Genomic DNA, 14,905 nt, shown 5'->3' with positions numbered 1-14,905 from the left:
ATTCTGTCTTTCATTTCTTTCCCGATATTTTTATTTCTCCATATTGTTTTATTCACGCAACCTGCGGCTCTGTTTGCTCTATTCACTTGATCTTCCACTTCAGTTTCGAGCTTTCCGTAGCTAGATCATGTGATGCCTATTAGATATTTAAACTCCATCACTTGTTCTATTATTTGAACACTTGGAGATGGAGTTTCTTTTGTACACAAGAAATTATGTGCAGGATCACGTATCACGTTGACCATCCTTCCCACAACGAAAAATAAAACTTCATGTCTTCCCTTCTCCTTAGTGTAGGGAAATACTGGTACCAATATTTTCTTTACAAGCACAACACATCACACAACAAATCGCAAGTAGGTTGTATAATTTTTTTGTCTAATAATATATGAGTATAAAATAATATGTTTGTAGAAAACGATACACACCTATATTTGTTTCAGGTAATCTGGATAACGAAGTGTTGCTCAACTGGTTAACAGAACAATTGAAAGAAGTGGATGGCATCGAAATCACCGACATGGGCTCGGTATTCAAAGACGGAAAAGTTTTATGTGCAATAATACATCACTACAGACCAGATCTGTTAGAATATAGTGCAATTATTCATAATGATGCGGCGAAAAACAATCAGATTGCTATTAATGTCCTTGAAAAGGATTTAGGTAAGTGTTTCTTATATCCTAGTTGTTCGTAGATATATAGTTTTTGTGAAATTCAACCTAAAATTACCAATTTATCTAAAGTATGAATTGCATAGTTATATTTATGTAACTTGCTTTAGATTTGACTAACATGCTGTCTTGATGCCTCTTTTTGATAACATGGACACAAAAATTATAAATTTAATTCTAGATTTAGGGGGGGGGTTTGGGAGTTAATCCCCCTCCAGGATCCTATTTCGACACTGTTACTCACACATTTTAAGGACTCAAAATGTGTGAGGACTCAAAATTTCGGTGACCAACCAAACCAATTCTAGGTGCGCTACTGTCTTTCTGTGATTTTTTTATATTAATTGTAAAATATACAACTTTATGCCTAGTTGCAATATGAATACTAGCTCGTTCAATATATATATTAGTTTATACTATATAGTTAATATTATACTATTATATATATACATAGTTTTTACCAAGTTCTGACAAAATTCTAATATAACCGAATCCCATATTTCTTGCCATTTTTCCTTCAATTCATTGACATACCTGGCAGGATGTTTTCTCAAAATTTTTTTCATTTTGCGCCACAAAGTCTCTATCGGAGACAAGTTAGAACTGTTAGAAACCCATTCCAGAAGTGGTATGACATGGTCTTCAATCCATTTTAAACTATTTTTTGAGGTATGACAACCTGTGTCGTCCTATTGGAAGACAAAATCTTCCGCCGATGTTAACGGTTTTTCACAATCGGTAAAAGAGATTCTTCTACAATATTCAAATATTTGTCCGTGTTTACAATCCCATCGATAAAATGTAATAAGTTTCCCACACCTTTAGACGACATGCTGCCCCAGATCATGACAGATGTAGGAAATTTGACTTTTATCTTCAGACAGTCGGGATGGAACGCTTTATTTTTCCTGCGAATGACGCGACTCCTGCTGTCTCCAACACACACTTCAAATCTGGACTCATCACTCCATTGTATTGAATTCCATTGCGACTGAGTCCAATCTTTATGCTCTTTTGACCATCTTAGTCATTTTTCTTTTGTTATAATGTTAAAAGTGACTTTTTTCCTTAGCCTAAAATAAAATGAAATTTATTAAAAACAATTCGTACTAATTTTTTCAACATATAACTTACTTTGTAAGTATCAAATCCTAATTTGTGGGCCTCTCGGTGACATGTTGATCTAGAAACATGTCTTCCAACAACGTCTCTCCATAATACGCTTAACTCCATATATTTTGCTCGTCGATTTTTCACTCTAATGCGTCTTAATGCCCTTCGATCTGCTTCGGTTATTTTACTTTTTCGTACATTTGCCAAACGTGTGCTGTGGCCTTTACACAAATTTCCATAGGTTTGAAACAAACTAGTTTTTTTCTCAAATACAATTCGTACAATGTACGGGATATGATACAACAACGGTTGATACTGCGTGAAAATGTTGATATGTATTATTATTTCTTGTTGTATTGTGTGGTTTTGTTTAGCTACCAGTGGCGGCTTTTGGGGGTAGGCAGGATAGGCCGGGTCTACCCAATAATTTTAAGAGCTTTAAAATTGAAAAACATATATTCAAAAATTATGTTAATGCATGTAAATAACTTTTAAATGTACTAAATCACTCAATATATTAGCGTCCGTTAAAACAACTATGTTATTATATTACCACAGAAAGCATCGAATCGCATTCAGGCGTTTTAAATATCATTAATAGGCCCGATCGGAAGTGGCCGACCCAGCTCACATAAGATCCCCATACAAAAAGCGTTTGAAGTTAAGCAGCTTGCCGCACAACGATTTATATTGTCGTGTTTATGCTTGCTGTTTAGGCACCAGACGATCGGGCCTACGGCCACCATCGTTGTCACTTGTAACGTAAATATCGAATTGTAATATAAATTTCCTTTTAAATTATGATAAATAAATATGTAACATAATATATAATTGTAACATATTTTTAAACAAACCTTAGAAACAAACTACACAATTGCAACTCTCACACAAAAAAAAATATGTATTACACACACTGGCGGCTACAGAAACTTTTTTGGGGAGGTCATGGATCTTGAGAGTGATTACTTTTCTCTGATGCAAGGTCACTTTTAATCTTACCACCAATACGATAAGTGGGTTTTCAAATATGTTTAACGGGAGGGGGATGGTCATGACCCCATGACCCCTCCCTCTGGATCCGCCACTGATTACACATAGCTATATGTAATTTACTGGCCTACCCAAAATTTTACCACACCAGCCGCCACTGTTAGCTACGTCCCGCGTGGAGATAACAGAGGAACTGTTTTAAATTAATAATTATCAACTTCGTACTCCTAACAACCTTTCCCACTTTTAACACGTCAAGTAGTTGTTCTTTAGTGACATTTTCTCAAACATAAAATGTATTAGCAATTTTACGCTGTAATGTAGAATGGTAAGGTGTGTTAGCGTGAAAGTAGTTAATGTGGATTATTATTTCTTGTTAGATTTTGTGTGGTCTACTCAGCCATCTGGTATGATAGTGACTTAAGCTAATACTCTAATAAAATCAACTAATTTGGTTTAATTTTTTTTTACAATATATTTTTTTCTATGTAGGTATACCTCCTGTGCTGACCGGAAGCGAATTGACAATGACCGAAGATTTCTTATCAATGGCTAGTTATTTGACAGAAATCTACGACTGCTTCAGAGGGGAAATCCCCCATGTGAAACATCCAAAATTGGTAAGTGTACATTTTAATAGCATTTCACAGATAGAGAATGAACTAACTACAATCAAATATCACAATTGTAGAAAGTGGCTTATGTTTTAATTATCTTTTGTAGGCCAGTAAAATTTGACGTTTACCCTATTAAAAAAATATTTTTGTTCCGACAAAAGGAGAAAAATTTAATTATTATTTAATAAACAAATTAGGGGATTATTGCAGAATCTGTTTAATCTCTTAAACAAAAACCTTCTTCTTCTTACTGTTCAAAGAATATGCGTTTAAATAGAAGAGATCTCATTTTATATGAAATCAATTTCAATAATTTGAGTAGTCTATTTTTAAATTGTTCAAATATTTTGGCAAAGATTTGGGTTCTAAGAAAAATGTAACGTTGTCAACGTTTATGATTCAGCTTGAAGTGATCTGCAATGTGTTAGTTAATATCTTTCTCTAACGGTAGATAATGTCTGCGATCAACAATATCATTGCAAATTACGGCGATGTAACTGACAACAACGCCATTGTTCGGGTAGCGATTTTATTGTCTGTTATCTGTACATAGCTTAAATAGCCCCCGACTTCGGTTTCATAAGGGTACTGACAGGGGTTTCATAAAGCAAAGAACAGAATTGTTTGTAGTATTATTACTAGTTAAGGAGCTTTTACGTTTACTTTTTGTGAATTTTAAGTAATGTATGTAGTGTTACGATAAATGTGAGGGATACCCTAAGCTGTAAATCGGGTCTCCGCTTATACCTGCTATTGGAACTTTCCAGGTGAAGATCGAATAATACCGTTGGCGTCCCGACCGGAGGTTAGAGAAGCAGAAATTTCGAGATAAACAAATCAGGTATAAAACGGACGATTTGAGATTTAAAAGGACAGTCGAAAACAAATGTCAATTAATAAATTGTTTGCGCGGCTATTTAAATTGTAACCGGTGTGAATGTTTTAAATAAATTATATAAGTGTAAATAAATTAATATTTAAGTGTTTTCTACTAGATTAAATAAATAAATGTATGTAAATAAACTCATGAAGTGTTGTAAAGTGTAGAACATTTTTATAATAAATAAAGTCAATAAATTCGATTTATAAAAACAGTTCAGTAGTTTGCAATATCTAATCCAAAATTTAACGTACTTTATAATTTTATTACTAAATAAATAAATCTCTAAGCTGTGATCAATAAATATAACACAACTAAATTTTAAATAAAGTATTACAATTACACTAACTTTTTCGATTATTTCGATAGAGATCATGATGTCATGGTATTTCTTATTTAAATTTCATCATTTTATTCCCCTAATTTTAGGAGTTGTCTAAAAAAGCTATCACGTCAATGCCTCCAATTATCAAAAACTGTGTATACATACCTCTGAACGATAGGCATGTAAAAGACCAATATAAAACTTGCAAGAAGTGCTTCAATGCTTATTATTTAAGAAATAGATCAGGCGATTGTTATTACAAAAATAAGTTGAGGAAACTAGTACAAACGAATTTACCAGTAATATGTGTTGTAGACAATAAAACTAAATTTCAACGACCAGGTAATATAGTTAAATACATTTCTATGATTCTTCCGAGTTTGTTCTATTTTTTTTTTATAAATATAAAACATTTTTTATAGATTTACTTTCTAAAATGGTTCAAACTAAACTTAAGAAGGCATCAGAAAAGTTTCTCTATTATTTCAACGAAAAAAGTTAATTCCTTTTTGAAAACATCTTGATCAAATAGCCCTCGATTTCCACTACTGAAATTGGTATACTTCAATTAAATTATCTTGGACCCGAACTTGTTACATCAACTTTTCTGCAGTTTTTTTAAGGTGGTTCTTCTTTCTACAACCTTCTCCTCGTCTTTCTATTATTTACCTTTTATTTCAGTGTGGATTACATTTTATTCATTAGATCATTGTTTTCTTTTACAAAAAATAATAATTAGTAATAGAATACAGAGTCAGGAAAGACACTAGTAACACAGATTTGAAAAAAAAAAAAATTTGAGAAACTGATTTATATATTTGTGATGTACTGAATCCAAAAATGAATTCCATTTTGCCGTTTTAAAGATTTAATTTTGAATTCAAATGAGATTGCCAACTTACCCAAAATCGTAGGCACCTCATGGTACATTTTTGCTTATAAATACTATCTGGAATATCCCTCTAGATCATCTAGCAGTAGTAATGTATCTTTTGGCAATCATGAGACATCCCAAGTCTTAAAAAGACTTTAGTATTGTTAAGACTATATTTTTGTAATTAGAATCTGTATTGTTGCCCAAAAATTTCTCCACAACATTCTAAATGCGAACCATCCTTTCATTAACCTACTATTCCCTGGTCACGATGGTGTTACAGCTCGGGATTGAGGAGCCCAGTAGTCTCAGTATAAATATCATGGTACGGCTGTCCGATGATTTGCTTCATAGTTGATCATAGTGTAATCTTTTTCTTCTTTGAGTACCGTGCCCAAATTATACGTGCGTAGCTTCCATGACTATTTGCCGATATTGTTTCCCCTTTTTCCCTCGATCTTTCCGTTGAGTATTAACTGCAGTATCCAGTATCTGCTACCTCTCATTATATGCGCAAGATATGGTGTAATGTGTATGTATTTTGTGTTTGTGTGTTTGTCATCCCTCCATTGCATGACTGAGAAGATAAAAATTGGCAGAGGGATGCGGCAGGGAGATACCTTGTCGCCAAAACTATTTATAACAGTTAGAGTGGGAATTAAAGAGTATTAGCATCGATGGAAAGATATTCAATCATCTCAGATATGCCGATGATATTGTTCTCATAACAGACAACTTAGGAGAAGCCAGAGTTATGGTACAACAACTACAGCAAGTAACCCAGAAAGTCGGTTTAAAAATAAACTATGGAAAAACAAAAATGATGACCAATCTCGTCCCCAATGAGCTAATAGAAATCGAAAAGTCGCCCATAGAACTTGTGGAAAAATATGTGTATTTGGGTCACGAAATAAGGTTAACGCGAGATAACCAAACATGCGAGCTACTCAGAAGAATAAGTCTGGGTTGGGCTGCATTCGGAAAAATGAGAGACGTATTTAAAACAAATATACTGATCCATTTAAAAAGAAAAGCTTTTAACCAGTGCGTACTACCAGTCCTCACATACGGAGCAGAAACCTTAACTCTCACAAAAACATCAGCCGAAAAATTGAGGACACAACGAAAGATGGAGAGATCATTGCTTGGAATAAGCTTAAGAAATAGAATAAGAAACGAGGAAGTTCGTAGACGAACCGGAGTGGAAGATATCATCGAACAAAGATTGCGAGATCATTGCTTGGAATAAGCTTAAGAAATAGAATAAAAAACGAGGAAGTTCGTAGACGAACCGGAGTGGAAGATATTATCGAACATATTACAAAGCAAAAATGGAGATGGGCAGGACATGTTGCAAGAATGAAAGACGACAGTTGGACAAAAAAATTGCTTGAGTGGAGACCACGGGCTGACAAGCGAAGCCGAGGAAGACCCCCAACGCGATGGACCGACGACCTCAAAAGAATAGTGACCAATTGGATAGCAGAGGCGCAGAACAGAAGCAGATGGAAAAGTCTAGAGGAGGCCTATGTTCAACAATGGACAACTCAGGGCTGATTGATGATGATGATGATGATGTGTTTGTCATGTTTCGTTAGCAAAGTTACAGTGAAAAGTCTAAGAGACATATTGGCAGTTTCAGACAAATGATAAAATTGAATATTATCAAGAAAAACTTCGTACAAATAATTCTGATCCTTATTGGAATTGGGGTATCTCTAGACTCGCACACTATCAACTTAAACGGGTCATAGGTACTGTGTAATATTTCAAATTCGAATATTTTTAGAGATATGTCCAATCTGTCGTCTACGTAAAACAACGTGTTTAAATCTACAATATTATAGTCTAAAAATTGCTTGCAATTTTTTTTATTACAAAGTTTAATATTTCTTAGCATTCATGATTTTGTTGTAATATTCTAAAACTCTGTTGCATCTTAGTTTTTCTCAGTTGCATCTTCATATTTCTTGGTCTTTCGATTTTCATATCGAAAGACATTTTTAAACATAGTTTAACTTAATATAATCTTAATTTGCAGTTTTCTTATAGAGCCTGAGAATAATTTTAAACCCAAAAAAGAGTTGTGTCATAAAAGCAATAATGTGGATCTGAAAAATTCTCAACTTTTAGTACCAAATAGGCATAAGGTTTTAAAAAATACGAAAAACAAAGCAAAGCAAGTCAACAATTTAAATAATTCATTAGTGTTAGAAAAGGAAAACGTAGACGGACAGACGGTTATATCACGAGATGATTGTTTAAAGCGAGAAATTCCCGTATCACCAAGATTAGATAAGCAGTTGAAGTGCATAGAAAAGATGTATCAAAAACATGAACGATTGAAAAGAGTCCTAACGCAGCTGATACGAAAGCGTCGATCTGATGTCAGCAGTAATAATCATCCTAATGTTTTACAAACTAACTATAAAGTAGCTCAGGTTAACGCTGTAGAAGATAATATATGTTCCAAAGTTGACAAACCTACTTATGTATCAGAACTGCATAATAATTTTAATATTGATTCACAAACTCCAGCAAGTCAAATAGATTTGTCGGATAATATTATTCAAACAATTCTCGTAAATCCTCCTTCATTCCAACAAAATGAAACGGGAAATATTTCTAGCAGAAAGGACGACGTTAATACCATTTTTAACAACTCTCATTATCAAGAAAGTTCTTCTATGTACTTTTCGGTTAAGAAACCAATATCTGAAACACATTTAAAAATCAGAATTTTGGAAAAGAATAAAAATAAGGAATTGACTCTTCAGACCATCGAGTACATCTCCTCGACCAACGAATTGAAAATTTCTTCCAAAATTGGATTAAATCATCTTACAAATGAAACATTTTCAAGGTAATTATAACACCTAGAAAATTTGAAAATACAACTGTTAGATGTTCTGTTTTATTTTTTTCCAACTAGAGAGTAAGATTTGCTACATCTCCTTATTTTAATATGCCATTGATATTGAAATCTCTACCTCTGTCTTCGTCTTCTTCCTTCTTGTATGTAGGCTTTAAAGCCTGTTTCTTCTTTAATATTAGCCTCCTAAATTGTTTCAATTATCGCACCATCTTTTTCTTGGTCTGCCAATACTTCTTCGTCCATTTGGTGACTTATCTCATGCTATTCGTACTATCCTATCCTCTGCCATTCTACTAATGTGTTCGTTCCACTCCTGTTTCCGTTATGTCACCCATCCATTTATGTCTTCTATATTGCATGCTCTTCTTATTTTTTCGCTTCTCTCCCTATCCAACAGACTATTCCCTGATATTCGTCGGAGTATTTTCATCTCAGTTGTTTCTAGTAGTGTCTCGTTTTAGATGTGTCAGGTCTTGTCTCCGCTCTGTATGTTAATATAGGTCTAATTGCTGCTTTATAGATTCTTGTTTTTGTGTCTTGTCTTGGTGTTTGTTCTTCCAGATTGTGTCATTAAGCTTTGTTGTCGTACTTCTTCTTCAACATCTCCGTAACTAGTTATATCTATTCCTATATATCTAAACCTTGCTTCCTGCTTTATTATTTTCCCATCAATTTCGATTTTACATCGTAGTGGGTATTTAGATGTTGTCATACATTTGGTTTTTGACGTGACAACGTCTTAAATTAGGTTGTGGTTCGGAGTCATTCATGAAAAAGTGTAACGCCCGCTCACGTCTGTTACGATGAGTCACCGAACGAGAGAGAGGCCCGCCGGACCGGCGAATGCCTTGCGTCTCTCTCCCACTCAAACATGATCGGTCCGCTGCGCGCGCAGCACTAGAGAATTAGGCGCGTTGAATCGGTGCGTGCTTGTGTCTCTGTCTTTCTCGAGCGTTCTTGGCGTTCAAGACACATTACAGCAGAAACACTTCCTTTCATTTCATATTTCTCCTATCATCGTCCTATCCTCAACAAAATCACTCAAATAGAAATTAGTTAAGTTTAAGTTTACATGTACAATGTTTTAGTAAACAAAATATATTTCTATAGTTAAAATTTGTGCAATTCTTATTTTCATTAAATTCCTTGTTCCTATTGTGCAATTTAATAATATTCATATCAATAAATATTCTACCGAGAAAAAGACGTTGTCACGTAAAATCTTCGCCCGTAAAACCGACTTTACAGGCAACCGATTTTTTTTCTGCTTATTATTATCATATTGTATTTCTTGGCTGTTATATTGAAGATATGTGTTAATCTTTGGAGCACGCCTTCTGTCTCGGCGATTAATGTGGCGTCGTCTGCATAACATAATATTTAGATTTCTTTGTTCCCCATTCTGTAACCATGACCCTAACGTACTGCTTGTATTATTTCATTCATTATTATATTAAAGAGAAGTGGACTTAACGAGTCGCCCTGTCTGACTCCGTTTTGTACTGGTATACACTGTGTTAGTTTTCCATTTATCTTTGCCTTTTATCTAAGCAGGATCTTCCGGGTCTGGTATCTTTTCCATTCATTTGCTGATATGTTATTGTATTCTTTCAATTCTGCCATTTCTTTCCGTTGGTTTCTTATGAATCTCCATATTTGTTTTTGTCTACCTCTGTCTCTTTCTTTTTTTCTGTTTAGTACTTGACAATTTTTTCTTTCAATTAGTCTCGTCTTATTCTGGAATGCCAGTGTAATATTACGTTGAATAAAGTAGTATTACACTTTCTCACAAAGATAGAATAAAGAATGAAGATATATTAAGAGAAACTGGGGTCTAGGATGTGGTCAGAGGGACATGAGCTCGACGCCGTAAATGGAGAGTAAAAAATAAAGTTTAATCCTTTGCATATTTTGTTTATTACATTATTGTTATCACCAAATTTATCAAAATCTGCTGTTCGATACCTGTATCAACGAGTGTCCTGGGAAAATCGTTATTTCCCTGGTCTATTAGGAACTATCTAGGAATCCCGTCAAGTTCATTTGGTTTCCCAGTCCTGCAGCTTTTAATTGCTGGCTGTAATTCCTTTTTTACGATTTCGAGTCCAGTTTCATCATTTATCTAACCAATGTTGTGTGTAGCATCATCAAGAATTCTCTTATGTAGTCATACTCCATCTCTAAAATTTTATTTTCCAAATCTATAATAAATTTGCCATCTCCGCCCTTAAGTAATCCTGTTTGGTTTTTCCTTTGATCCCCTGTTATTTTCTTTACATGACATTCAATAAATGTGCCATACTTTCTCTGATATTTTTCTATTTCCAACATTTTTTTAATTCGTAATTCATTGGCTTTCTTTATTGTTTGTTTTATATCTTTTTCTATTTTTGTATTTATTTACGTGATTCGTCTTTCCTCGTCAGTAAATAAAAGTAATTTTTATATTAACCCAATATTTTATTTTTTTTGCTCCATTTTAGTTCCCGTCTACCGTATAATCTTGACCCATTTTTGGATCAAAATTCATTATTTGAGACACTCGGTAGGGCGACTTCAAAAACGTCGAGAAAAAACAACAGCCATGATTTTGACAATGGGCTGTCAAGCCGAAACTGTCAGTTGAATTTAAATGGTCAAAAAAAGATTCGTGCGAGGACAATGATAGAGGGGGATGGGATACACAATCAAATTTTCAGTAGAGTATCGAATTGGATAAGTTCTAACGATTTTTTTCGTCAAGAAAATAAGGCGGATACCGACGTAGAAACTATTATTACGAATAGCAGACTTACCGATGTAACTTCAGGTAAATTCGTACAAATATTGCCAAAAATTAAACTTAATACAATTTATTTAAGTTTTTATTAAATGTATGTATGTGATAATTAGCAATAGGGAAAGATTTCTTTATTCTTCGACTTGCTCACTGCTGATAAACATAGTTAGTTATATACATGTATATTTGAAGTGCATATTTCGATTATTCTTATAAATTTTGTTTTAAATTATTTGTTGGTTATCTTTTTGTGGAGTATCGGCAGAATTTAATATTTTCATATTATTCGGTATTTTTTTTTTGTAGGATTAACAAAAGTAACGTTTTATTTCTATGTTTGTAAAAATATATTAAAAGTTATTTATATAAGAACTATTCGTCATCGAAGAGCAAATTTGATACCATTTTATTCAGTTCTAATAATCGTCTAGTGAAATTTTCGTCGCTTTCATACTGTCCCCTTTGCACCATGATAATCGCTAGAAAATTATGTAACAGAGACCGTTTATGGATTTTTGAAATAAAGCTCTAATACCATTTGTTGTAACAGCAAAAATATTACTATTGTCCACTGTCTTTTCCATTTATTCTTCTTTCTCGAATGTTCTTGAGACATGACATTTGCTGCTTCTTTCCTATTCCTCTGCGGCTCTTGATTTTACCTTTCATGATGAAACTACTCTAAGAACATGGCCTAGATATATTTTTTTTATTTTAATAGTTTTCAATAACTCACGAATGACATTTGGTTTATTTAACACAGTTTCGTTAGCCTGCATCGCTGTCCAAGGTATTCAACCGCATCTCAACGCATGTAGGCGATTGATCGTATCGCTCTTTAGAGTCCAGGTCTTGGTGCTATGTAATACCACTGACCAAATATAGCATTTGATCATTCTTTGGCATAATTTTAGGTTTAAGCTGTAGTTGGTCTGTAATGCAGCATCCCAGATATTTAAAGTGAGTAACTCTCTCAATATTTCGTTGATCTATCTGTAAGAAAGGATTGTCGCGAGGTTGGAGACTTTTCCATTTAAAAAAGCCAAATTCTGTGACTGTATAGATAAACTTATCTACTTGCTTCCTCGCTAGTGTTTGCGATTGTTTAGCTCGGCATCTAAAGGTCGGTACACATATACGAGCCAAACGGTATGCATACGGTATGCGAACGCTATATTCGTTAATGTGTACGGCAGAAAAAACCGCTCGCGTACTGTTTCATCGTGACTCGTCGCGAACCAAATTGTTGCGGTTTATTCCACGACTTCAAAGGAAGCTCGTCTTTCAGTTTGGACGGCGCTTACTAGACGCAGCGAACATTTTTATTCTCTCATCAAATCGACATTGTGTGAATGACGTGTTCCTTCCTAGAGAGACGTGAGTAAACAGTAAACTGATTATTGTACATATTTTTATTTTTGTTAAGCAAGCCAAAACAGAAACATTAATCAGTACCCAAATTATAAATAAAATTAATCATTTCGCACATGTGTGTTCGTTGTTGGTTTGTCGCTTTCCATGGATCGAGATAAGTATGCGATCAGTACGATGTAGAATATTTTTCAAGGATCTGTACGCGTACGGTACGTATACCGTTTGGCTCGCATATGTGTACCCACCTTAACGTTCTTCTCTGTGATAAATCTTATGAACGTATCACACTTATCGATTACAACTCCTTTATATAATTTTAAAAATGCTCGTAGCGTAGCTTAAATATTTTGGCCTTAAAAAAGATAGGGAATACTGACGTGAAACCCTTTCTCGTTCACGTCAGTATTCATCTTTCATGCCAAGTTTCTGGATGAAAAATAACGATTTTTTAAGCAGTAGATAAAATCAGAATGTTTATTGTAACAACCAACGCTTTGTCAATGTTAAGATAAAGCTTTAAATATCATTCGAAGTCTACGTGTTCAAAAATCGTCTACTGGACTTAAAAATCCCATACATTTCTCGTAATATTAATAATTTTATATATTACAATTTTTCGTTACTTTAGTATCAAAAATGGACGAGTACGATGGTATTGTCGTCGAAGAAAGAACCGATGTTATTAATTTTGCCAATTCGAAACCTGAAAAATCTTCGGAAGAAAAATTCGTGGAAAAAATGAAAGCTTTTAATAGTAGAGCAGTAAAAAATTTGTCAAAATTTTCACAATATTCCCCGTTTCAACTTGCTGGTGCCTTGAAGTCACATTCTGCCCCACCCACGCAATTTTCAGTTATCGTCGAAGCGGAGGAAGTCCCAGTAGGTGACAACTGTTTTCTTTCATTTTGTTTATATCAAAGTTTTTAAGAAAAAAACGTTTGCCTACAGTTTTTTAAGAAAATAATTTTCAGAATATAACAAAACTTAATCAATTATAGACCCCTTTACTTTTACTAGCAAATATTTGGCTCTTTTGGACATGCTTTGTTTAGACTACCAGTAAGTGAGTAGTTTTATATCCTAATTTTTTCGTTCTATAACAAGCTACCTATAATTGTAGGGAAACGCCAAAATGAACCCTTCAATGAATCTAAGGCGAATAATTGATAATTCTAAAGGCTGGTACAGAGTTCCCGTATGACTTACAGAGCTCGTTATCCTTTGGTGTCTCGAGAAACTCGTGATCGTAGGGTAGATAGTGAACCGCAAGCCAAACAAGGCAAGCAAGTCGGTTATTGTCGTAGATCGGGCGATTGTCACTATATTAAAGGAATGCGCTTAAGTTAAAGAGAAATTTGGACGGTTTAGCCCAAGCCAGACAAGCACCATGGGCCTTGAGCAACACGATTAGTTTGTACACGTCTTAATACTGGTAGTGCAAACCCCCAACTCCTTTAATTTTAATTACCACTTTTATTTGTTACAGTTTTAATTTGTGAAAAATAGAAGTGCCTTATGATCTCATCTCTTATTATAGAAAACACAATTGAAATTTGATATTTTTAATGTAAATTGATTTATTTTTTATTGTTGGTGTCCATAATAAAATCAGTTTTAAGTTCAAGAAGTGATTCATGACAGAATATTTAGAAAGTTCAATTGTAAGCCAGTTTGGTTCAATTGATGTTTGACATATTATGATGATGATGTGGTTTTGGAAAAAAATACTGAAAGGAAGTTATACAATTAATTATAGAACAATCATGTGAAGTTAAGGTGAAGGAAAAGGTTTAAAGCTTACAACTTGGATTTTAAAACATCTAGCGTGAACCGTTGTCCGAAAACTTGGAAGCGCCAATAAACCTGAACTTTTAACGGCTCACATCAAGTCCAGTAGCCTCAAACATTGTTTCCACGCTTACGCAAGGACTGTGGTCTTTTAAAACACATCTAACAGACTAGGTGAGGGAATAGTACTCACCATTCACAAATAAAGAGATCACCTTCACGATCAGAGACCTAAAATAGAAAAAAACGCCAGGTTTGATAGAATTCTTTTAGATATTATGACACACCATGGAAAATATGCGCAAATGTAGCTAATTCCATTTTTCTCCGATATCAGTAACAAATCCTTGATACAATAGTAAGAGCACAAGCTATAGCAATACCTGGAAAACCGAAAGAAAGCACTCGGTTTTGATAGCATTCTTCTAGAGTTCATAATACATTGTGGAAAACATGCGCAAACATGTCTAACTTCATTTTTCTCCGATATTCTTAACAATTGCTTGATAAAATGATAAAAGCACAAGCTATAGGAATACCTGGAAAACCGAAAAAAAGTACGCGGTTTTGACAGCATTCTTCTAGAGTTCATGATACACTGTGGAGAAACATGGCT

At 34.1% G+C, this 14,905-nt stretch overlaps 1 protein-coding gene across 9 annotated transcripts in view; it reads left to right on the top strand.

Moving 5' to 3' along the window:
- The window catches only part of Mical (Molecule interacting with CasL), a 148,509-nt gene that overhangs the window by 78,905 nt on the left and 54,699 nt on the right, over positions 1–14,905 (top strand). For 8 of the 9 annotated variants that reach the window (XM_072528973.1, XM_072528971.1, XM_072528965.1 and 5 more), the window contains exons 7-12: positions 444–665; positions 3,270–3,397; positions 4,704–4,941; positions 7,526–8,336; positions 10,832–11,157; positions 13,130–13,380. In XM_072528973.1, the coding sequence (XP_072385074.1) occupies positions 444–665; positions 3,270–3,397; positions 4,704–4,941; positions 7,526–8,336; positions 10,832–11,157; positions 13,130–13,380 (1,976 nt within the window). The remainder of the gene's footprint in view (positions 1–443; positions 666–3,269; positions 3,398–4,703; positions 4,942–7,525; positions 8,337–10,831; positions 11,158–13,129; positions 13,381–14,905) is intronic. The other variant, XM_072528974.1, reaches the window with a different exon arrangement.

This window comes from Diabrotica undecimpunctata, chromosome 4 (assembly GCF_040954645.1).
Source record: "Diabrotica undecimpunctata isolate CICGRU chromosome 4, icDiaUnde3, whole genome shotgun sequence".
Classification (NCBI taxonomy): domain Eukaryota; kingdom Metazoa; phylum Arthropoda; class Insecta; order Coleoptera; family Chrysomelidae; genus Diabrotica; species Diabrotica undecimpunctata.
The sequence above is the reverse complement of the archived record's forward strand: the minus strand, read 5'-3'. Positions and strand labels throughout refer to the sequence as shown.